Source organism: Mytilus californianus, unplaced genomic scaffold (genome assembly GCF_021869535.1).
Source record: "Mytilus californianus isolate M0D057914Y unplaced genomic scaffold, xbMytCali1.0.p SCAF_3, whole genome shotgun sequence".
NCBI lineage: Eukaryota > Metazoa > Mollusca > Bivalvia > Mytilida > Mytilidae > Mytilus > Mytilus californianus.
The window spans coordinates 109,865,877-109,890,868 of NW_026262679.1; the positions used below are offsets into that span (position 1 = coordinate 109,865,877).

Sequence of the window (24,992 nt, forward strand, 5' to 3'; positions counted from 1 at the left end):
GTATAGTATTTTTGGTTATTTTGGTTATTTTGTGTTTGATAGCAGATTTTTGATAATTTTGTGTTTGACAAGTTTTAAGTTTTTAAGACTGCATGTTGCCTATTAGATGATCTAGATGTCTTTTGGTTATTGGTGTTGTATTGGTTACCCTCTCATTGACATATATCCCACATCTCCATTTATTCATATATGTATATATATTATCTTTAATTAAGATTCAAACATTGCAAAACCCTGTGAATGATTCAAACCATCCAATGTATCATCTTGAACAAACTGATTGACTGTGGAATATTCTTTCAAGCATAATCTGTTTTATGACACACTATAAAAAGCCCTTACCCCTTCGAGTGAATCATCTATCAAGTACACACTGCATCTCTCACATTTCAGAAGTCCCTGAGCATCTAACATTATCTTTTTTATCAATTTATCCAGATTGGTTTGTTCTGTAAAAACACCTCTAGCTAGATTTAATAACATCTAAAGTAGAAAAAGCAAGTACTTCATTATAGTTTTCTAGCCTTATATTAAAGATATATATTAAAATATAAGTGATGGTTATAGCTCAGATTCTATAGCCATTGGACCAGGGGAGCTAAAATACCAATCAACATGACTGATATATCATCATAAAATGCTTTTTTCAATGAGAGTCAATCTCAGCCCCTAAAAATATTGTATTTATATTACTGTCAGAACAAAAATCTATGTATTGTAATATGAAAGAAATTATCATAAATATATAGTAATAGCATTTTTATTTTTGATAGACTTATCAGCAGGAATATCAAGCAACCTGCTATGGCAAACTGATAGTCTTTTGGGGCCCTTCATAGCTTGCTGTTCAGTGTGAGCCCAGGCTCCGTGTTGAAGGCCGTACTTTGACCTATAATGGTTTACTTTTTACACATTGTGACTTGGATGGATAGTTGTCTCATTGGCGCTCATACCACATCTTCTTATTTATATTTTCACTGCACATGCTGTACAGGTTAACTTGTATCATAGAAGCATATGGCAACTGGTCCGAGTACACAGTTATTTCGTAGTGCATTTCTTTTAGACAATAAATGAAAATTAAAAAAATCCCACCTGCGCTTTCTCAATAATATTTTTACAGTGTGTTGTACTACTTTTGGGACAAATTATATCAAAATTATAGAAAACTTCATCGGCTCTAACTCAAAATATGGACAATTTCATGCTGAGGGGGTCTTCAAATCTTTTGACAGCCTCCGAAGTGCTAATTTTTAACATTTTTCAGCTGGACCAAATCACTACTTTACTTTAAAATTCATGACCCAAATTTTTTTACAGTGTCATTTCACCCCCCTACTTACTATTTGAGTCATAAAACATGGAGAAATAAATTCGGAAGGGGTATAAAAAAAATCGACAAGTAACACACTGTCCACACTAGGGACTATATTCGTGGACAACGAAAATCAAAGGACGATAACTGTGTACCCGGACCTAATAGGGTAGAAAAAGTTGACCAATCTTAATGAAACTTGGTATGACCAAAGCTTATTAAATTATAAGACTGCTTACAAAGTTTCATGGCAATAGGATATATATTATAGACAATATGACTAATTCTATATTCAACTTTGAGTGTTAAATTTAGATGTTAAAATTGAAAATTTTCAACTATCAACATTTGGGGCTTAAAAAATTTAAATATTGCAAAAAAATACTTTTGAAATGCCTTAATATATAATATATTATGTATTAAAAGCAATAGAGTACTCATTTGATTTATCAGACTTATCATAATTATTAAAAAGTCAAATTTATATGAGCCTGTGGCTAATAATGGAGGTTTTCCAATGAAGGGGGGCCTTACATGAAGATGTAATATTTTCCAGCAATTTTAAATTTGTAAAGCTTTTTGGTTATAAATAATCCTTACATATGTATTTAATGTACTTTAAATGGAAAGAAAACTTATAAATAACATATCACATTAGTTTAAAAGGGTCTTAGGCCAAGTAAGACTGAAAATAATTTAGGGTCAATTTAGGCCGTATCACATATTTACATTTAAAAATGCATATTGAAGCTATATGAAATAAAATTTTGTGTCTTTTCTATCATTTCTATACTCAGGTGACATGATACAATAAATCTGAGCACAAAAAGACTCTTGCATTCAACTTTTTTTGCAAACAGTATGGTCTGATACAAAGATTTTTCACTTTTTAGTGAAAAACATGCATGCAATTTTAGTCTCAACAGGCTTATATTTGAACCACTTGCTATCCGACAGAAGAAAAGAAAGATATTATGTGACATAAAACAGGTACAAAAGACATTGTTAAGTGCTTTTTATACAAATTTAGTGAGGTCTTTATAATGGACTTCAACTTTTATGTTCCAAGCTCCTCACATTTAACTCGATCCAAACAGGGCGTTAGACGAGGACCATATATACAACACATTTTGAACATATTGTCTGAGATAATCTTCTTTTCTGTAGATTCAGAGTTCACAAATGAGTAATACAACTGGATTGAAGCATAGAAACACAAATATTGACACATAAAAACCTGTCAGATAGAAAGTCAGAATGCCACTTATGCATCAAAATTGAAAAAGCTATGAAATGCTTATTTTGACCATAACATGCCAAAATTGGTCATTTTTGCAGAAATTCTATCAAATAAAAGTTTTAATCCTTTAGTTTTATGCTATTTGATAAATTGACACCATCAAATCATTCAGGGAAGTTGCCAAAGTACAGATTCTATATTTCCTGATTTCACCTCTTAGGTCCGAGTACACAGTTATTTCGTAGTGCATTTCTTTTAGACAATAAATGAAAATTAAAAAAATCCCACCTGCACTTTCTCAATAATATTTTTACAGTGTGTTGTACTACTTTTGGGACAAATTATATCAAAATTATAGAAAACTTCATCGGCTCTAACTCAAAATATGGACAATTTCATGCTGAGGGGGTCTTCAAATCTTTTGACAGCCTCCGAAGTGCTAATTTTTAACATTTTTCAGCTGGACCAAATCACTACTTTACTTTAAAATTCATGACCCAAATTTTTTTACAGTGTCATTTCACCCCCCTACTTACTATTTGAGTCATAAAACATGGAGAAATAAATTCGGAAGGGGTATAAAAAAAATCGACAAGTAACACACTGTCCACACTAGGGACTATATTCGTGGACAACGAAAATCAAAGGACGATAACTGTGTACCCGGACCAACTGCTAAACCCTCAGTAAACAGAGATAACCTTCTGGGTAATGATCTACATGGAGACATGCTATTGAATCTATATTTTATTGTTTTGTATATTACACATGTATTACTTTTTGTTTAGATACAAACTTTTGAATGATATTATGATTACAGTGAATCAATAAGTATTGTTAGAAGGATCAATCATTACAGGATGCCTTTTTATGTTACTGTCTCAATGATAATTAATTACATTTTGACCATTATGCAAAAGTGCTTGTATCTCAAAAACAAAGACACTGCCCTATCTAAATATTTCCAATAATTTAAATGATTTATATATTATGATTGAAAATGCTATTATAATTTTGAATATCAGCAAAGAACTTCCTAAGGACTCTCTTTCTATACACACCTGATTTCTCTTGTATTCCATGACAGACATTTCAAATAACTGTGCATTAGTTAATCCAATACCACAAAATGTTAGGTACTTCTCAAACAGCTGTAGATAAAACAAAATAATAATGTCATTAATATATATATGTTGTCATAGTTGTATTCCCTTGCAATGTAATAGTTTTCAGAAAAAAATGAAATTTCAGTCATTAGCTCAGTGTTTTTTTTAATTCAACATTTGGATTTATGTAGACATACATCATGTTCGAAATATGCTTATCAAATTTCAAAGTATTTTACTGAGACAAATGAATGCCAATAAGTATGATGCAGATTTTAGATGTTTAGAATTGTCAACATTCTATGATTATTTCAGACTTTGAATCAAATAAAATTTAAATTCATATGGTGCCAAAGCTAAGAAATAACTAATGCTTAAACCATAATATTTCGTTTTATATTCTGAAAGTATTTATTTTACATGTTTAATCTTAAAAATTCTTTCTCTTTGTTCATCTGGTGTATAAGTATATTTCCCATGTATTATATGGGGTATTTCTTTGTGATTGTTCTCTCTATTGTTTTCTTTTAAAAGTCAAAATAAAATGTGTATATATTGAAATAAGCAAACCATCAGAAAAAATTTATTGAAAAGTGAAAGTAGGGTAAGAATTAGCCTTCTGTACTTATTGAATACACTTATATTAAATCCTAGCCTTTGGATATTTACCATGTTTACAGGGCTCTCACAATTGAAAAATTTTCTGAAATATGTATATTTTATTAGAATAATGATGTTCTGTAAGCAGTTTTATTTATCTAATATTTGTGTCAGCGCATTTTTTATATAACTCAATTTTACTTTAGAAAGATAGCACTGTCAAAATAACAGTCATGACAGAGGTCAGAGGCCATGTGGTTTTCATGGGTACAGGAAGAGAATCCACTAGTATGTCTACTTAGAAAAATCTTCTTACCCTTTCATCCTCGACAGTAAATATTCCATTTCCAGCTTTGTTTATAATCTGTGCAACCCCTATAACCTCTCCTTCATAATTTGATATTGGCATACACAGAATACTCATTGTTTTGTATCCTGTCTTTTTATCTATATCATTATTAAACCTGGGATCCTAAAATCAATGAGAAAAGTATACTAAATAAATCAAATCAAAGTTGTTGTTAGACCAAGAGTACCAAGCTTTATATCACAATATATATCAGAATGTTTTATATTTATACAATGATATAATTAGCATCAAAGGTACATACTCAATGACCAGGCAGTTATTACTAAATCATTGGACACAAATCTGAACTGACCATCATGAACATGATGAAGAGCCATTAGCTTAAGACAAAAAATAAAAAAAAGTGCATGTTAAAGCGAAGATGACAACCACAAGTACAAGTACATGTAACGGCCATTACTTATGAAGTTATGATAGTATGATACTAAACCCCTTAGGGGAGGAATTGTGCTTGATTTTCATATGATGAAGACATAATCTTTCAATCAGTTTAATTGAGGTCTGGAGCTGGCAAAAATTGTCAGTAACTGCTAGTAATCCTTTATTAATTTATGTTGATCATTGTCATTTTGCTTAGTTTTTTCTGTTACTGATTCTAACATCGGACTCAGTCATCTTTTAAACTGAGTTTTACTCTGCGCATTGCTGTGTGTTTGTTTATTGATATTCCACATTGGCAAGAGGTATTGGGGGAGGGTTGAGATCTCACAAAACATGTTTAACCCTGTCACATTTTTGTCCCTGTCCCAAGTCAGGAACTTCTGGTCTGTGTTAACTCTTGTATGTTTTTTTCAATTTTGGTTAATTTATATGTTTTGGAGTTTAGTGTAACGTCATTTTTGCTGAACTAGTATACATTATTGTTTCGGGCCAGGTGAAGGCTGCCTCCAGTTTGGGATTTTCTCGATGTGTAGATTCAAGACCCATTGGTGGCCTTGGGCTGTTTTCTACTCTTTGGTTGGGTTATCGTCTCTTTGACACATTCGCTGCTTCCATTCTCAATTTTACTACTACTATCAGTCAGGGATACTACTTGTACTAGTTATTTTTATTTACTTGAAGAAGTAAATAATAATATACTTATATAAGTAAATTTGTTATATTGCATATTTTCTTATAAAGTTTGAATAATCACCCCTTAATTTTCTCCAAAAATTTACTTGTATATAAGTAATTTTTTTTTACAATCCCTAAAATTCTCAAGTTTTGGGATGTAAAACATGCCTTAAACAATTTTTCTCTGGTTAGCTCATAATTTTTTATTAGAGTTCAGTGTTTCATCTCATTAATTCAACAGAGAAACTAATTGCCCAAAGATCTTAAGTAATTGGGCAAGGCCTTCAAAAATTGCCCCTTGGAGGCTTGTAAATGTGCAGTGTTTTGAAGATGACAGACAAATGAGATTTTCATTGTCCATGAAATTATTCTTCAATAATTAGTATAGACATCTGCAAAGGACAGACACTTAAAATGCTATTAGAGCAAAGAAGTCCTTAGAAATTCAACAAAAGAAGATAGTGACTTTTTTACTTGTATAAGTAAAAAAATCTGAATGTTAAAGGGACATAACTAAGCCACAAAAATAATTTACTTATACAAGAAAATAAAATACACTTGTATAAGTATCTTACAATTTTACTTATATAATTGTATATAAATATTTACTTCTTCAAGTAAATAAAAATAACTTGTACAAGTAGTACCCCTGACTTACTATCATACATGTAACTTATAAATAGTGAATGACCAATCAAGTGCATAATCCTATAGAGTTGTTACGGAATATATCTGTCAGTTGTTACTATTGGGAAAAAATACACAAGTTATCTATAAAAATAAGAAGTTGTGCAATAATTGCCAATGATACAATTTGCAACTCTCCACAAGGGACCAAATGACATAGAAGTTAACAGCTATAACTTAAGTCACTGTGCAGTCTACATGTTTTTGTCAAACTATATTAACAAATTTACAAATGTAAGTCATACCTTCATGAACATAAAGTGTATCATTTTTAATAACACTTTCCAGTTAAATTAGTTGGCAAATGATCTGAAATGATTTAGGATCAACTAACAAAATTATACAAGTTTAGTATTACAATAAATATTTCAAAAGACATACAAGGACCTACATGTATATAATATAGATTGGCTATAGAATATGTAAGTCTGTGGTCCTTACTGGGTTTCTTAAAGTTATTAATTTGGCATAAAATATTTGCCCCTGGACATTTAGCACAAAACAATAAATCTATCAATCAATTAAATTAATCTGCACCTTGTATTATTTTGTTAATGTCAATCTTGGTTACCACAAAAGTCATTAAATACATTTATACTTCATCATGTTCATGTATGTCAAGTTAGTCAGTTTCAATAGACTGTTTTCATATTACCTACTTTTGACTCTGGAGTTTATATTTTTACGACAGGTTACCTACTCTGTGGTAGGACATCCTGGTACTTGGTCAAGGAAGAGCTACTTTAAGAAGTAAAATCAATCTTACAATCGGCACAATTTGGGGGAGAAATTAACTGTTTCATGTTTCATTCAAGACAAAAGCATCAAAAAACAGTAAACTTTCTCCCCAAATTGCACTGTTCATATGTTTGATTTTACTTCTTTTGGTTGCTTTTACTTGACCAAGTACCAGGATGTCCTACTGCGGAGTAGGTAACCTGTCAAAAATTATATAATCCGGAGTCAAAAGTCGGTAATATGAAAAAAGACTATTGAAAGGAAACTAGAATGCACCAAAACAAGGAAAAATAATTTAACCTTAGACAGTGTAAGCGTCTAGTAACAAAACAAATTTTCAGGTGTATACCCATTCCCTGCCTCCTGGCAGATAAAAATAGGATAGGATGGTAGGTAAAATTATTAATATTTTAAATATTCTTCATACATTGTAGACTATATATTAGGAAATGTTTGGACCTTAACCTTAACAGTGCTTAACAAAAAATGTCTTGACTTTTAAAGGTGGATAACAAAAAATGTCCATGAAATGTGTAAGGAAAGGCATGCAAATTTTGGGTACCGGTAGGTAGGGAGGCAGGAAACATAACTATACTTTTTTTTGGCCTTAGCAATATTTAAATGATTTCCTGTCATCCTGTCTATTGTCTAATGATTTATTATAATGCATTTCAAAAATAAAATTGTATTCCAAAGATTTCTATCTGTTTGTGTTATGAATGCTTCAATAAAATCAAAACCAAACATACAGAATTATATCTTCAATGGTCTTTATTTGAAATTATTGTCAACATTATGCAATCTACATTGTAATCAATGGAACATGGATAATTCTTAGGTAATAAATCAATTCAACAATAAAGGTTATCTCAACTATAAATGATTCAACCAAGACCAGGAAATCCTTTCGTTTGATAACTTGATCATGTTTCAGTTTTGCCATTTTTTAAAACTTTACATTTACTGAATACTGCAACCATACTAATGAACTGTTAATTTGTCATGTTTGTCAAACCATCAACATGACCAGGAAGTAAAATATGGTCTATTTACCTTGATTATTCATTAAAACTTTGATAATTCTAATGCATTAATCATTTATTCCATTAATATATAGTATTACATCTTATATATAATCAATAGTATTATATATGTACACCTGTAGTGACATGTACAATACATATACAAAATGTAGCTATGAAAGTACATTTTTTTATATGTTTTTACATGTGTATCCTAACATGTCCAATTACAATTTTATTCAAAATCACAGGGCATGAAGGGCGGAGACAATTGAAGAGTAATGATTGTCGTTTGTCAAATTGTCCACATTAAGTTCTTACCAGTAAATAATAACTTTCAACTGGATGAATTGTCCAGTTGAACAGCCAATATCTTTAGTCATTATTAGATTTTCAACACACGCAATGCTCATTTGACTAAAATTTACTCAGGTTTTCTCCTCTGAGTTGTTTCAAATTTTGTCATGCCAGAAACTTTTATAGCTTACCATACTTTGTTCATTGTTGAAGGCCTTACGGTGCCCTATATTTGTTTACATCCTCGTCCTTTGATTTCTGGCAGATAGTTGTATCATTGGTTATAACACATGTAGCACATCTCCTTATTTGTATTACTAATTAGTACCTTAGGCTAAACAATATAAGACATCAACAGAATATTTTACAGCAGTACAACTGATCGCTATTAAAGTTATTGGCATATTAAGGTGCTGAGAACATTACAATACATATTAATTGTACCTCATAAGCTTCTGTTATGTTGACTGTATCTTTGGCTTGTGCTACATAACCAGCAATTCCTCTACCAAAAGGCACTTTGATTTCTGTCTCCTCCGTATGCAGTGATTCTTGTAGCGTTGAGGTTTCTGTCACATCAAAAAGTTTTGAAACAAGATGTCTGTTTTCTTTACTTCCCCTTACTAAAAACAAACTACTACGATCACTTTTTGTAAGAATATTAACATTTTGTAAAATTTTATGACATAAAACATTAACATCCAGTTCTGTAGCAATGTCTTTTATCAACTCCGTAAACAATTCATCTTCTGACATTTTCCTTAACTCTGTCATATTTTTCCTTTCCTGCTTGATTCTAGTTATATTACCCTCCACATACCTTTTAAACATAGAAGTTGTAATAGAATTACGTGGAGCCGTGTTGAACATTGGCATTTTTCTTGGTGTACTTGGTTTAATATCACTTATTTTCTTTATTAAAGTTGGTGTCCCATGCTTTTTCAAGTGTTCTACAATAAAATCTGTATTGTTGAGTAGAAATTGTTCCACCTCGTTCCCAGACATTTTGGGTTCTTCCATTACTGTTTCCATCTCGGTAGTTTTGATACTAACTTTCATCAATTAATAGATGTCGATACAAACCTTTCATCAATTAATAGATGTCGATACAAACTTTCATCAATTAATAGATGTCGATACAAACTTTCATCAATTATTAGATGTCGATACTAACTTTCATTAATTATTAGAAGTGGATACAAACTTTCATCAATTATTAGATGTCAAAGATGTAGAATTTTGTCTTAAAAATGTTGATTGAATTCTCCATACAATGGAACTACTTCACATCTTTTTCCATCATGATTTTCTCTTGTGAACTGATAATACTGCTACACCTACAAAACACAAAACAAATTTAATTATCTAGTGGTATCTGATTTACCTTTTTATTTAGACTCATAAAGATTGAAATTGAAACAACTATATTGGCACGCACATTTTGCATTTGTATGCCTGCTATCACCATGATCACCGGAAAAATAAAAGTTTTTTGACAAATTTTGTTTTGCCACACACATTTTATCATTTGATATCAAATATCAAAATTTTACTGTTTGTCAAATTCCGTTCGGCCAACTGGCCAGTTATGGTAAAGAACATAGACATATCATATTTCTTTTGTATGTAGATCACTAAAGGTCTAAGGCATGCTGCTGCTACTAGAAATGTTTGCATACATATTAACCATTAACTATTTGTCACTTTTTTTATAAATTAACTCTTCTCATACAAGAACAACTATGTTCAAGAATCAGAAAAGATATAAGACTAAAACCAAACAATATATTTAAGCAACAACCCACCACAACATACGATACCTTAATAAAAGAAACAAAATGTGACCATAAAACCAATTTGACGATAATTATTCCCTTTCAACAGGAGTTAAAGTACATTTATAAGCTGATAATGCAAATTGTGGAAACAAACATAATAATCAAATTCATGTGCTTGTTAATTTGCTGAAGTATCTTCTAGTAACCACAAAATCCAAATTAGAATTGTAAATATCTACTGATAATAATATATTATAACATTGATTAATTTCTACAAGCAATTAGATAATAACATTTAGAAATTGCCCTTGAAATCCCAATACCTTATATATATATAATATATACCATTAGTCTTCTAGAGATTTCCTTTCAAGATAAATCATAAATAATTTTCAATATATAGTTAATGCAATGTATGAAATAATGAAAATGATAGAGTTGAACAGTTAGGATCTGAAATAACCGTACGTTAAAACATTGAAACATAAGTCAAATCAATATATTGTCTGTGTACCTAAGTTATAAGTGTTAGCTTTCTTACAAATATACTCTTTCAGTCTGACATATATATGATTTCAGACTGAAGTATATATTATAGCTAGTATTATATTCATGAGAACTGGATATACACCGAGACTTAAGGACGAGGATATAAGCAGTGTGTAAACAACTACTATGACTACAGGTTAGCTTATGGTATTCAACAATGAGAGAAAATTGAAGTCCATATATGGACCTCTAGATTATGTCGCTTTTAGAAATGGATTTTATTGAGTTATTTGGATTCTAATTCATTGATGTTTCCCTTACTAACATCAACCTTAGCTCAATAATCATAAAACATTGTGACATTTAACTTATGAAAACTTATATACAAACTGTTGGATTTAATATTAAAAACGTAAGCTAATATTGTACAGTGATCGTATTATATCACATATCATGGTATTAATGTAACTGCAAAAAGATTGATTTTTTTATTTAGAATGATGGATGATTAATCAATACCAGTAATGATTTTTATTTTATGAGCTGTGTTAATATAACAGATTAAATCAATAAATTACCCTCTTAAAAATTTAATTAGGATGTTTGTGAGTACTAAATTACTCTGGTCAATATGTCTTTAAGTGCTTATTATTAAAGGTCAACTGACAAAAAGAGATACCTACATCTCAATCTGGTAAACAGTTTGTTACAGTGCTTGAAACTTATCAGCCTGTATAGAAGAAACTACAGGACAACAGTTTTACTGAAGGATCTTTTGAAAAGGGGAGATAATTATAACACTGTATAAACCTAGCTAGCCCAACTGCTTCAAATACTGAAACAGATGATGATAAAAGTGCAACCAGTTTCTTCTTTGTACTAAAGAGAAAACTATTAGGCCATGTAAAATTAACTTTCCAGTTCTCAGACACCGCCCTGTCAAGTCAATTTCCCACCGCTGGCTTGTATTTATCAACAAACTGAAATAAATAGAAATATATTTCATTTCGTTTGAAATTGGGTTTTCCCGTTTTATATTTGTATTAATTATATATAGATGGGAACTAGAGTAACTAGTTCTGAAACTAGTTCTGCAAGAGTATGTACTATTTATAAAGTTTAATGTTACGTGTACAAGGCACGAGAAAAGTTTTGGCGGTTTCTACAGGTGGGGTTTTATGGTACTATATAAAGTTTGGCATTTAAATGTATTAGTATCGAAGGTGCTCGCAGTTACATCGAATCGTCACGAAGTTAGTCACATTAGTATATATACAGTGGCTGCTATGTTTATAACATGTATTTATATATGTTGGTTGTATCAAAGATACCTGTATTGTAAAGTTTAATAAAATAATGTATCCCAAGAGAAGATAATATGTTACTGCGAGCAACTAATCCTATTTCTGTGTTTGTTTTGTTTAAAGCCTATTGAATTTAGAGTAGAAATACTTTAAATTCGGACGAGCAGGGCGAGGCCGAGGGAGAATTTAATAAGTTATAATCTGTCCTGTTCAAATTTTACTGCTTTCAAACAAGTCAACGAGCGATAACTCTGAACAAGTTCTGACAGCTTGTGTTTTAACCTCTGTTTGTGGAAGTTTAGACTTTCAGGCCACTCCAACATTTTCAAAATGTCAAAATGGAAGCAGAAGAGAAAATGCTTCTATACTTGATAATAGTTGAACTTAGGGATGACACTAGTCCTAATAATTATGACGTCTTGAAAGGCTATTTTAATTTTTTTTTCTGTGACGCCTTCCTAACGAAGACCGTAGGACATGTAGGAAGGTGTCACAGAAAAAAATAAAAATAGCCTTTCAAGACTTCATAATTATTTGGACTAGGATGACACAACTGTAAAGGTCTGGAGAATGGATTGCTTAGGCAAATTTCCAGATACCATTTGAGATAAAATGTGTGGAATCAAGTACACGAGGTTCGTTGGTACAACCAAACATCAGACTTTTTTGAAAACTTACATCTCAATTATTTTATAATATTCTTTTATAAACCGTCGTTGCAATTTTTTTGTTACAAATAATGTCACGTCAAGCAAGGGAAAATGGCTGAGATGGAAACTTGAATTCAGGCTTTATTATCATTATGCATATATATATATACGTAAGCCTCTTTGGTCAAAGTTGAATTAAACGGGGACGACATTTCGACATTCTTTACCTGGGTATCCCTTTTTTGAAACGGCAATGACGTCATCAACGTTACTCGATGGTATGTCCTATTACCAAATTTGTAGATAGAAATACGCTTAAAAATCATCTTTTTATAGGTTGTGAGTTGATTTTTAGCTCTTAAGATCACTTCCTGGTGGTTTGTAGTAGTTTTTATTCGAAGCTAAGCGGGACAGAGTCCAGCGACTGGTTTCAGTTTTTTTCTCTCGCAATGGGCAGTACTCGTTTCAACGAAGAACCAGTTATATAAAGGAAACAAATACCGGAAAATAAACCACTGATCAATATAGTACTGCAACGTACCTCGATAAAGTCTAAAACCCATATAATAAGAAAATTAGTCAAACATTGATTGCCAGATTTCTTTCCCGATATTAATAGCTGTGTATGAACCTTGACTTCTTATAATAATTCGAATAAATTGGTCTAATACAAAATATCATCTTTTCAAGTATATGATCTATGATCTATGATCACTATCTTTCGGCTTCAATAGCACTCGATATGCTTTTATTGTTATCAGTTAATGTTGTGCTGTTTTATAACTACTTATTTGCATTCTGCATGCTTTGTTTTTATTTGTTATTTAATATTTTTGTATATGAGTTGAAAATTTTATCAGAAATTATGTTCAAATGTTTATTAAATATGCCGAATCAAAATGAAGTGTTGCCGTTACCGGCTTACTTATTACCGTTAGTTCGGTCAGTAATAGGAATAGGCTTACTCCTTGAATGCCAATATTCTTTGATCTGCATACAAATAACAGGTAACATTTTGTTGGCACTCAAGAAATAGAAACAGGTAAGATTCAATTTAGTCAAAACAAAATGAGTAAATAAAATGAGCAGGTAGGCATTGGGCTTAATATATATATTGAACTGTTATAAAGCTAGGTCCAAGGATTGACTTAGTCTCCTGGGCAAATAAAAATTCAAGGTAAAATTACTTTCTATTTGTTAAAATGGATTAATATTTTGTGGAGTGGATTAATATTTGGTGGAGCAATTGAAAAAAAAATCCGTTATTGACAGCTCAGTGAATATATTATATAAACATAATAAAAATACGGAATCCTGATATATTTATTCAGGAACATATACTGTTCCGAGAGTTTATTCAAACAACTCTTTGACAATTTTCTATGGGTACAAATCATGTTTATTCGATCATGTAAAATAAACGCATAGATATATAAGACACAATACAAATCACAATATAAATATATAAAGCACATGAAACAACCATATCTATATTAATTAAGCACCTATGAAGAGTTACCATCTATAGTAAATAGATAGTTTATTAACGTCTCACCTTTAATATACACAATAGAATATTTACATATATCATAAAAACATAAATAGATATTAATGCCATTCTTAAAAGAATTATGAGAGACAATAGTAACATCACAAAACACTACATTGCCAATCTAGTCCGAGTGTAATGACTTTAATAGTTGTACTGGTCGGAGCTAGATCGAGACAACATCTGAGGATTGAATTGCAGAAATCTATCTGGTCTAATCAGTTCAGGTTGGTCAGTCTATTTTAAATTTCTTTGTATTTACGTTTTCGTAAGCACGCTTTCCATATATATGTACTAGTACCTACAGCATACTGATAGTGTTGACGAGTTACCGATAAGCACATTTTGTTTGCTACCATCCACACAATACTCGGTGACAAAGTCAGTCAGCTTGCCGTCATAGATGTTAAGATTGGCGTTTTCTTATTCTTCTAGTGCGTGGAACCAGACGTTCTAGGATTTTTTAACAGGCGCTATCAGTAACATCTAAGCATGCAATATGAATGTCTGCGTTGTTGCTACATCATGTTTAAAGGCCTTATTCGTGTGTTTTACTGAAGTAGTAGAATATGAATTCCTTCTTTTAATATTTGATATTTAAAAAAAAAAAAAAAAAATAAAATAAAAAAAAAGGGTCAATGTAATTTATTTCATTTATTTGTTTTTCATTTTTATTTCAGAAAATCTTTATTTTTAGGTACAACAGTTATTTCCATTACAAGTTCTTTCATTTATTTGTCTTCAATTTAATTTTTATTCCATAAAAATGCCTTAAAAGGTTTTATACTATTTTTCTAGTAACTAAAGTTTCTACTAAAGCAACAAAAACAACAAAAACAACACATATGCATGAGAATGTAAATTTCGATTTATACCACCACAAACAACCATAAGGAAAGTTCACATTCTATTTAGTATCATTTGATACACGTTTGGTGATACTGGTTTATATCCAAATTAAACTTGATCATATATAATAATATATAACAAACAATAAAAAAAAACAAAAAAAAAAAACGCGAAGCCACATTTAGGCAAAGTATTAAAAGAGACTATATACTAAATACGTTTGGTATAAAACCCATTACTCAGTCTTATATATTTAAAAAGAAGATAACTCATGCCTTATTATCATCAGTCTGATTATTTGTATGCATGCGGTCGGCTACAGTTGGCGAACTTAGTATTTGTAATGTTGGTGACATTGTCAACATAGTGGTATCAGTCAATACAGTTGGCTGCACTGTTGGCTTTCCCATCAATCCTTGACCATATTGACATTCTAATGTCGGGAGATTTATTTACTCAGTCTCATTTATAACGGATAAAAGGATAACGATAGGTAAATAATCAAACTTAATTTTAGTGATTTACGTTTCAGTAACAATTATTATGGACTTTTGGTTATTCTAAAAGAGTCAGCAAAAAATAAATCGATACATTGAAATGTATGAGAAATTTAAAGTTGTTTTCATAAAACATTCCTTTACAGGAATTCGCCAACACTAGCTTTTGAATTAATTTGACTAATTTAATTATTACTTTGGAGTGTACATCAGTGTTTCTTCATGTTTTAAAAGACATACAAATATGTCCTAATCCTATTGCAGTTCTTAGTTTCTGCAAACCGAATGTCTAAAGCAATTGCACAGACCAATCGTAATATGAATTTAAGCACTCAGTTTGGTAAAATAATCTGGATGCATTTATTTCATCTGTCATATCTTCATATTTTGTTTCCTTGATGGCTTCAATTATTCTTATACTCATTATTGAAGCTGTCGTCTGTACTCATGGTATAGATGTTGTACATTATATAGAGAAATTGAAAGTCCAATTTCCATGTGAAAGTGTAACTCGGTGGCATGCGACTTATAAGACGGTTTCGTATTTTGTTTGTGAGAGTAACACACCAGCTCCATTGGGACCCCTTATATACTGACAATTATTTGGTCTTATAAAACATCTCAAATTTTAAGGATTTCGGGAATTCCTGAAGTTACTTTAATCAATCCAAATATTCTATACGAAAACATTAGTTCTGAAGAAGTTTTTTGAATACCTGAATATGCTCTCAAAAGAACCAATTAATATTAAAAAAAAGATATGTACCCTATGTATATATGTAAAAATGTATAAATACCAGGATAAAATGTACGCCAGACGCGCATTTCGTCTACAAAAGACTCATCAGTGACGCTCGAATAAAAAATGTTAAAAAGGCTAAATAAAGTACGAAGTTGAAGAGCATTGAAGACCCAAAATTACGAAACAAAGGTTTTGCCAAATACATCTAAGGTAATCTATTTATTCCTTGGGAAGAAAATCCTTAGTATTTCGAAAATTTCAAAGTTTATAATAGGACAGTCACAAAAAAAAAAGAAAAAGAAAAGAGAAACAGCTAGAGGTCAGAATACCTTAATTATGATGACCATGATTCACATGTCCAGCTCTTACTGCTGTGTCCTGAATTTAGACAAGAAAGCCAAAAATTTACAGTCCGCGAGTGAAATTAATATTTATATGCATGCACGTGGTTTTCTTGCGCAGCGCAAGAAATAGTAAATAGAAAGCATACGCACTGATACTCTGGATTATAATACGCATTTGCGTCATCACGTAATTAATTCTAGGCTCAAATCTAAAGCTATAATAGTTGAATTTCGGATATTAAACTACCTACTTCAAGTGTTTTGACTCCGGATTCATGGCCATTTAATCCGAAATTTGTGTAAACGCAAACCGATGTTGTGTTGTGTGAATAGGGTGTAATATAACGTAAATAAACCAAGATGGTTGTATGATAGCTGGTCAACACAATGAATACACAATTTTCAAAATCGCACCATACTGAAAAGATTAAGATGTTAAAAGGTTAAACTATTAAAAACAAAACAAAAATAATTGAGATTTAATTAACATACAATCCTGTTAATGAATCGGCATTTCCGAAAATTTAAAAATATAATATCAATAAAAACACACATCAAGTATTTACTGATGGACATTTTATTTATTAAATTAATCTCTTCTTCAATTCTATATTTCCATTATATGAATTTATTGCTATACAAAATCAGGAACATATAGTTTAGATATACTGTTCCCAGACAAAATATAAGAAGAGACTTATAAAACCATACTAAAACGAAATTAAATAATTAACCATAGACATAATTATATACCCATGTGTATATATGTCTCTGAATTAACGTAGTAATTAAATGATTATTGTAAAATATTAAATACGTTTTTTTTGTGAAATGCATGCAAGGATTTAAAATCGTTGTGAAGTATTTTTTTCATTCACTAGTACAGTTTAAATTTAACTAACTTATGTGTACGCATTCCTGATAGTTGATCATATGTTGCATATACTGCATATAAATGTAGTCACTGTTCAGACATGTCGGCCATAATATAGCATTATTTTAGTTTCAGTTTACTTAATAATGTTAATGAATATTTTCTTGGTCTGTTAGTGTATCTTAATGAAATTAAATATTTTGACAGAAATATTGTTTAATTATAATTATGCTTTCCAACCTAAGATAAATATTTAAAACAGAAATATTGTTTTGTTAATTTTCTTCAGGCTTGCTTTCCGACATTTGCCCAGGCTGTGGTTGAAGGGGGCACGGTAGTATTTCCTAGCCCATAAGGGATAATACTAGCCTTTTTAGAATTTTCACCACTTTCTTACACTGCCAAAAATTCTACTTAAACAGTTAACTGAAGTACTTTCATTATACTATTCAGAAATGAATTTGAATATGTATCATGACCGTTTACTTTTTTTTTATATCTTTAAAAACCTAAGGCCACTAGTGCTTTTAGGTCTTTTATCATGCAGTGAATACAAAATTCTCAAAAATTCTCAAAAATTCATTTTTACCTGTATGTAAAATTATTTCATATTTTTCTACACCTGATTCATCCCTCAGTTTGGGAAAGTATGTTCAGTTGATACTGTATTTTTTGTCCAATCACACTGTTCAGATACATTGACCTAAGGTACACAAAAGAGCAACCTAAATTCTGGAATGCGAATACTACCGTGCTACCTGAAGTACATAATGTCACGTGGTAAACGTTTAGATTCTGAGACATAAAATATTAGTATATATACTTTTCCCAGGTTTATTGTCACAATGGACAATACACAATAGCACGTTGAATTAAATACTACACACAACGCGCACAGGGACCGTCTCAAAGCATGAATTATATAATTGCGTTATCATTATACTTGATCATGCTTTAATAAACATTCTGATTATTTCGCATTATTAAAAACGCATATGTTCTGCCCAAATTATTACCAAAATTTAAATGATTTTTTACTGCAATCTAGTCTTTTTTTTTAATATTCCGATCTACAAATGAACTTCTTCGATTGTTGAACTATACAATGTGACGTGGTAGCCTATCCATAGAGGGACCGAATCAAAGAAATAAACAACTACCTGTATAAATGATCGAAAATTTTCGAGACATTCCGAGAATCTTGTTTCCGAGGATATCGAATGGCCCATATAAGCTTCCAAAACCCAACAATATGGGATTCACGAAAAAACAATTTAAAAGGTTTGCTTCAGACTTTATTTCTTAATCATTAAAAAGCTTCTGTCAAAGTTTCATAAAACTCTATGAAGGTTAGACAAAGTAATTGATGTGTTACCAACTTTAACCCCAGACTGTTTCAACTTGTTAACTGCAAACTAAAAAAAATAAGTACATTTAACAGCGAAATAAGGAAAAATGAACGTAAATATTTTCAAATTTTGCTCTGCATAACTGTGCAAGCTTAATTTCATAAGTTTCCACGAAGGTTTGAAAAAAGTTATTGATGTCTAAAAAAACTTTAATCTCAGACTAAATCTGATTGTTAACTGTGAAAAAAAACGAAGTCCATTTATCAGTAAAATATGGAAAAACGAAAATAAATATATGGATACTGTCTTTTGGTCATAAACAACATTCTATCCAAATTTCATAACATTCCATGAAGGTTTGACAAAGTTATTGATGACTGAAAACTTTAACCTCAGACTAAATCTGAATTTTAACAGTAAATAAACCAAGTCCATTTATTAGTAAAATACGGAAAACAATTCGCTCTGGATACTGTCCTTTGGTCATAAACAACCTTCAGTCCAAATTTCATAAAATACCATGTAGGCTTGACATAGTTATTGATGTCTAAAAATTCTTTAACCACAGACTGAACCTAATGTTGACGACGCTTACGCTGACGACGGATTAATTTCGCAGGCTCGACAAAAATGAGCAGATTTGGTATGATTGCCAATGAGACAATTACATGTATCCACTAGAGTTAAAATGAAGTGGCTGTAAGCAATTATAGGCCATCGTACTTCAACTATGAGAAAAACCCATATACATGTGCTTGCTTATGGACAAAAATCAGGTCAATGTTATTCACTTTTGATATCATAGTTCCATCACCTATTAATATACATTTAAATTAAATAAAAGACAATTTCAAAATATTTAATAAAGTTTACTTACTTTGGAGATAGGTTAAAAGCCGTCATTGTTACAAATCTCAAAGGTAGTTTTAGTTCATACTTACACAATAAATTTTGATTAAACTTTGGACTGTAAATTTTGATTGAAATTTAATTAATTCGCCTTTCTAAAAAGGCTAAGAAAGAATGAATTGTTATTTAATTCCCAGCTATCGAACAGAGTAACATATCGTGGGAGCAGAGGAATTTAAGACAGCTTTAGAAGTAGTTGTAATGATTGCCATAGATTGATGATTTAATTATATGGTATATTTTAATATATTTAAATATGTATTTTATAGTTTTATTATTAGTGGTTTTCCCCTAAATGTTTAGACTCACTTTTGTGAAAAACTCCATTATTGCTTCATTGTGGTTTATACTTTATAGTTAACGACTTTCTTATTGCCATTTCTTACATGTCGTTAAATAAGTTTGTAGTTTTCATCTAATTTAAGCAATTTCTACCCTACTTGGTAAATTATTAAAATGCTGTAGTAATTCCAAGGAATTGTATATTTAAAAGGAATGGAAACGCGGCTCGAGATCAATCGGGATACCCGCAGAGCACCCGCAGAGCTATAATCCATGTCTGTCTCAGTCGGAAGTATGATGAATAATATAAAGAATCATGACAGAGGTCCATTTCCTGTCATATAGATCGGTCTTTTGATTCACGGGGTCATCTTGCTTGAGAAGATATAAAGGAGAGAGAACCCCAAAATCAAGAATAAACTTTTATTCCATGAAAAAGGCAAGGCCTTAGGTATCATTTTAATGCCTCATCAAACATACGTTTGTAATATTGTATTATGTACATTCTCATTAAAATAGACCTTGGTCTTGAAACTTGAGCGAGTTTCATCCGGATTACAAAACAAAAAATACTGTGTTTTGATTTTTTTCTAAAAGCTCGACAACTACGAAGTGCAAAACAAAACAGTTGATATCATTATGAAGCTGAAACCTTATTCTATCATTTTGCCTTTTTTTTAAGTTTCTGGTAAACTTTCTGAATTTTCTACGATTTTTCGAAATTTCAGTTTTGAATTTCATTATTCTGTCTAAATATGTCTATCAATCTGGGAGTGTACTACGATTTCTTTTAAATATTGGAAAGTAGAAAGAACAAAGTGAGAAAATGAGATATCATTTTAAAGAAGGAATATTTTCCTACAGTTTGGTCTAAATTACGAATGCTAAATGTAATTGGTACAATGTAAATGATTTTATTTCGAAACATGTTGAAAATTTGAAGTAGTGCGTCAATAAATACATCGACACTTCGTATTTTGGTAAGGGTTAAATAACTACTTGAAATAGATGTGACATTGACATACAACTTAAAAGCTTAATCTTTTTTCTATCACATAGTTTTGGTTTTATGAAAATGGTGATAAAAACGAATTTGCTATGATTTTTCAAAATCCCATGTTTATAGTTCACATTGACGCCATTTTGTTCAGTCAAGTTCCACACCGACGAAGTCGGAAATTACAGGCAAGAAATGTATATAAGACTTCCGATTGGGATTTATTGTGCCGTTTTATACACGATTTTAATCATTTATTTTTTTGTCAAATACTATTTTTATACTAAATCGTTGCTTGGTATTGCAGTTTGCCATTATTAAGCTTTGCAGCAAAATACCACAAGCTTAAAAGCAACACAGTTCCTTCCTTTTTTCTAGAAGAGCAGTAATCTAGAGGTCGCAAAATATTCCTTCGATGTTAAAATAAATAATATGCGAATATCGGAAAGTTTTAACTGTTTCTAATTAAAAAAAATTTATTGCACCACGGCATAATTTAGCATTTATTAACAGGTGAGCTCGGCGTGATTTCTTTTTGACACCTTAAATCAGGGACAGCCTATAGTTAGTATACACGGTTCCTGCTTAAATATATATACGACAAAAATTAGCTTATCAATGATACATGATAGATTATACCTGCAAATTGGATATCCCATACCGGTGTTTATTATAACACCTATTATCTAAGTTCGTTTATCTAGACAAAATACTACATCTGTTCACGTACTTCTTCTTTTATACTTTTCTGTACCAGTCATATTCCAAAATTGAAAAGTTATTTTTTTTAACTTTTTGCATTACCTTTAATCTTTTTAAAAACTCGTATAATGTCAGATTTCATCTATTAATTGATCTTAGTTGTTGCATACCTTCGTGAAATATCAAGAGGAGGTACAAGAAAAAAAATGTTTTTCAGAAGCAACTTTGTTTAAGGTTGTTTTCTTTTTTGTTTATTTCATTTAAGGAATTGTATATCCAAATAGACAATTCCTTGTTTCATTTCATGATTAAATGACCAAGTTCGATAACTACTGCCAGATCAGTAATGAGCCAGTTAGAGCGACGGGATGTAATTAACACACCACCCAAGTCAGAGATGCATCATACAATTTTCTTTGAAGTCGGCCGCGTTTCCATTCCTTTTAAATATACAGTTCCTTGAGTAATTCAAAGGTAAAATAAATATGAAATATAGGATAATAATCTGTCTCGTTGCTTAATAAAACTCTTTACAAAAACTGTTCGAGAGACGGTAAATGTACTTTCAAGTATGACTCTTTCTACGTGAACAAAAATAGTGTACCTTGTTAACACAGCGTAGGATATGAGCCCAGGGGCGTAGCTACCCGGAGGCACGACAGCACGTGCATCCTCGTCGTTTTCACACAAAAAAAAAAAAAAAAAAAAAAAACAGAAAGAGAGATAGAGAGAGAGAGGGACAAAGTTAACATATAGGAATTGGTCTTTCTATGTAAGCATTTTAAAAACTACCCAAAGAATAAAAGCCAGAGGAATACACATGCAGCGAAATTTTTAATCCTGTAAGACATGTATACATACAACTGGTGTAAACGTAGCGGAACTTTTTATATTACGGGCATTGTTTAGAAAATACCAGCTACATAGTTGTCGGTACCACCACCATAACGTAAATACTCGCCTTGAGGGCAAAAAAAAGCATTATCCTTTTATATTTAACAAAAAAAACCTTGAACATTATTATTTTCTGCTTCGCCCTAAAGCACACATCTTACTAGAACGAAGACTCTTCAACTCGTTTCGATCCGGGAATAATGACTGTTACCTTGTGAACTAGTTCAAAATTTACTAAGTATGTAGGTCTTGACAACACGAATAGTTAATTCTCACATCACGTCAACGGATTCTCGTCCTGGTGTGCATGTAATATTTGTTACCGGACATTAATAACCATTCAATCAATCAATAGTTTCCGTATACTAGTAGATGAGAAGTTGGAACTGCTGTTATAAAAAAGTACACATTTTCAAGTACATGTATTACGTTTTTATTTATTTTACAAAAGAAGCATCTTGTATATAGATTCGTAATTCGACATATGTCGGTGTCTATATGGCCGGTAATACGAATGGTTGATTGTAAAAGCATTTAAATAAATTGTTAATTCTAACTCGCTTTACTGGACTATTTGGTCATTCGATTTTATAATGAATTCTCTGTCCGAGTCTGACACTAAACTGTTGATTTTTGTTCGGAAGATACACCAAACTTTTAATACACGTATCTTCACTGTTACCATCTAGATATTGCCTGTTAACTAACAAACTCAGACCATGAAAAAGATCGTGGTCAATATAAAGTGCCATTCCCTCTGAAAAAGTTCATTAATTTCAACTTTGAGAATTCCTAACTGCGTAAAATTAGAAATTCCCTTTTCTCTCTCTTGTAGAGTTTACCCACAAATGTTTTAAACATCTAAATACATATGTTAAGCAAACTTTTGGAGAATATGTCCACCAAGTATTTGGTATCCAATGGTGTTTATGCTAACAGAAACTCCACATATATATAGTATTGTGTTTATGTTTATTGTTTGTTTTTTTATACAGCTACTTTGCTCAATACAAAAACTAGCATGTGGAACAAATCTCCGTGATTTTAAAAGCTCTCACGGCGTATAAAAAACGCAACGGCAATGTCAAGTCTTCATTCGAAGTTAAACAAATAGATGACAAAAAAACCACAACAAAAATGTACAAGTTTTATTACGGTTGTTATTGTTTTGAAACGCTATATATGCGGAGCTTCCGGAGGGGGGGCATATGCAACTATACCAGTCATAATTACGTTCGATAACTCTGCATGTTACTGGTTTAATTAGGATTATGAAAAATTTACTGGTAACCCGTGTGATGAATGATTTAGAAAATTGAAAAATGTAGATATTTCACCTCGGGGTTTCGAGGTTTTTTTTTATTAATACAAAATAATACCATAAAATTATTTCTATAAGAATCGGACCATACTTATCTACATAAGTCTTGTCAAAACTTACATGATCTTACATTGTGATTAGGTGCCGTGTTTGTTTTCTTTGATCACGTTGATGACTTTATATCTCCTTAATCAAGCTATGTCCTTGTGTATTATTAGAGTGACAATAACGTGTCATATTTAATTGCAATATAAACAGTGAAATTAAATTGTGTTATTTGCATGGGCAAAATTAGTGTCGAACATCGTCTACGTTTGAAAATTGGTTGGTCGCCATTTTTTTTACGTAACTTCGAAATTTTATCAAAACAAAAAGCATGTATCTACTTTATCAAAAAGACAAAATATTTGATTCTATGCTGCTTTAAGGTAAGACAAAAACTGAAAACGCATGCATCCAACAGTTTTTTTTTTATTTTCATCGTAAAAATATTACAATATATATTTTCACAAGTCGACCTACGCTGTCAACATGGTCAATGTAAACAATGCATGGTTGATGCATATAAATCTTTGTTTTGAGTGCGAGAGACTGTTTCTAATAAATTTATTAAATTAAAGGTGAAATAAGAAATTTCTAAAAACAATAAGACACACTTTTATAAATATTTCACATATACATTTCGTGTCTTTGTTTACTTCCGACATCGGCCGCCATTTTCAAAATATTGTTTACGAATGCCAAAATGTAAACTTTTCAATCAAATTTTGAAGCAAAAAGTTTGTTACCTAAACTGATTTGGGTTTCGATTTCATTTAAATGAATGTGTTGTCGATCTTTTTAGGGGTTAGAAGGATATTATAAACAAATAATAAGTTGAGAAAATTGATCATATAAGAAGGTCCCATTGCAATTTTATTGAGTTTTAACGAAGAAGTCAACGGAGGCTGTGTGGTTATGTCACCTCCATTTTCAAACTTAATTTGAAGCAAGAAATCATATTTCTGAACTGAAACTTAAAACATTTTTAA

At 31.0% G+C, this 24,992-nt stretch overlaps 1 protein-coding gene across 1 annotated transcript in view; it reads right to left on the reverse strand.

Moving 5' to 3' along the window:
- Positions 1–24,992, reverse strand: part of LOC127735773 (cGMP-specific 3',5'-cyclic phosphodiesterase-like) — an 88,046-nt gene that overhangs the window by 51,043 nt on the left and 12,011 nt on the right. Inside the window, exons 2-5 of the mRNA XM_052246080.1 lie at positions 8,876–9,768; positions 4,578–4,733; positions 3,617–3,706; positions 343–483 (exon numbers count right to left, since the gene is read on the reverse strand). Coding sequence (XP_052102040.1) covers positions 343–483; positions 3,617–3,706; positions 4,578–4,733; positions 8,876–9,490 — 1,002 coding nt within the window. The 5' untranslated portion in view covers positions 9,491–9,768. The remainder of the gene's footprint in view (positions 1–342; positions 484–3,616; positions 3,707–4,577; positions 4,734–8,875; positions 9,769–24,992) is intronic.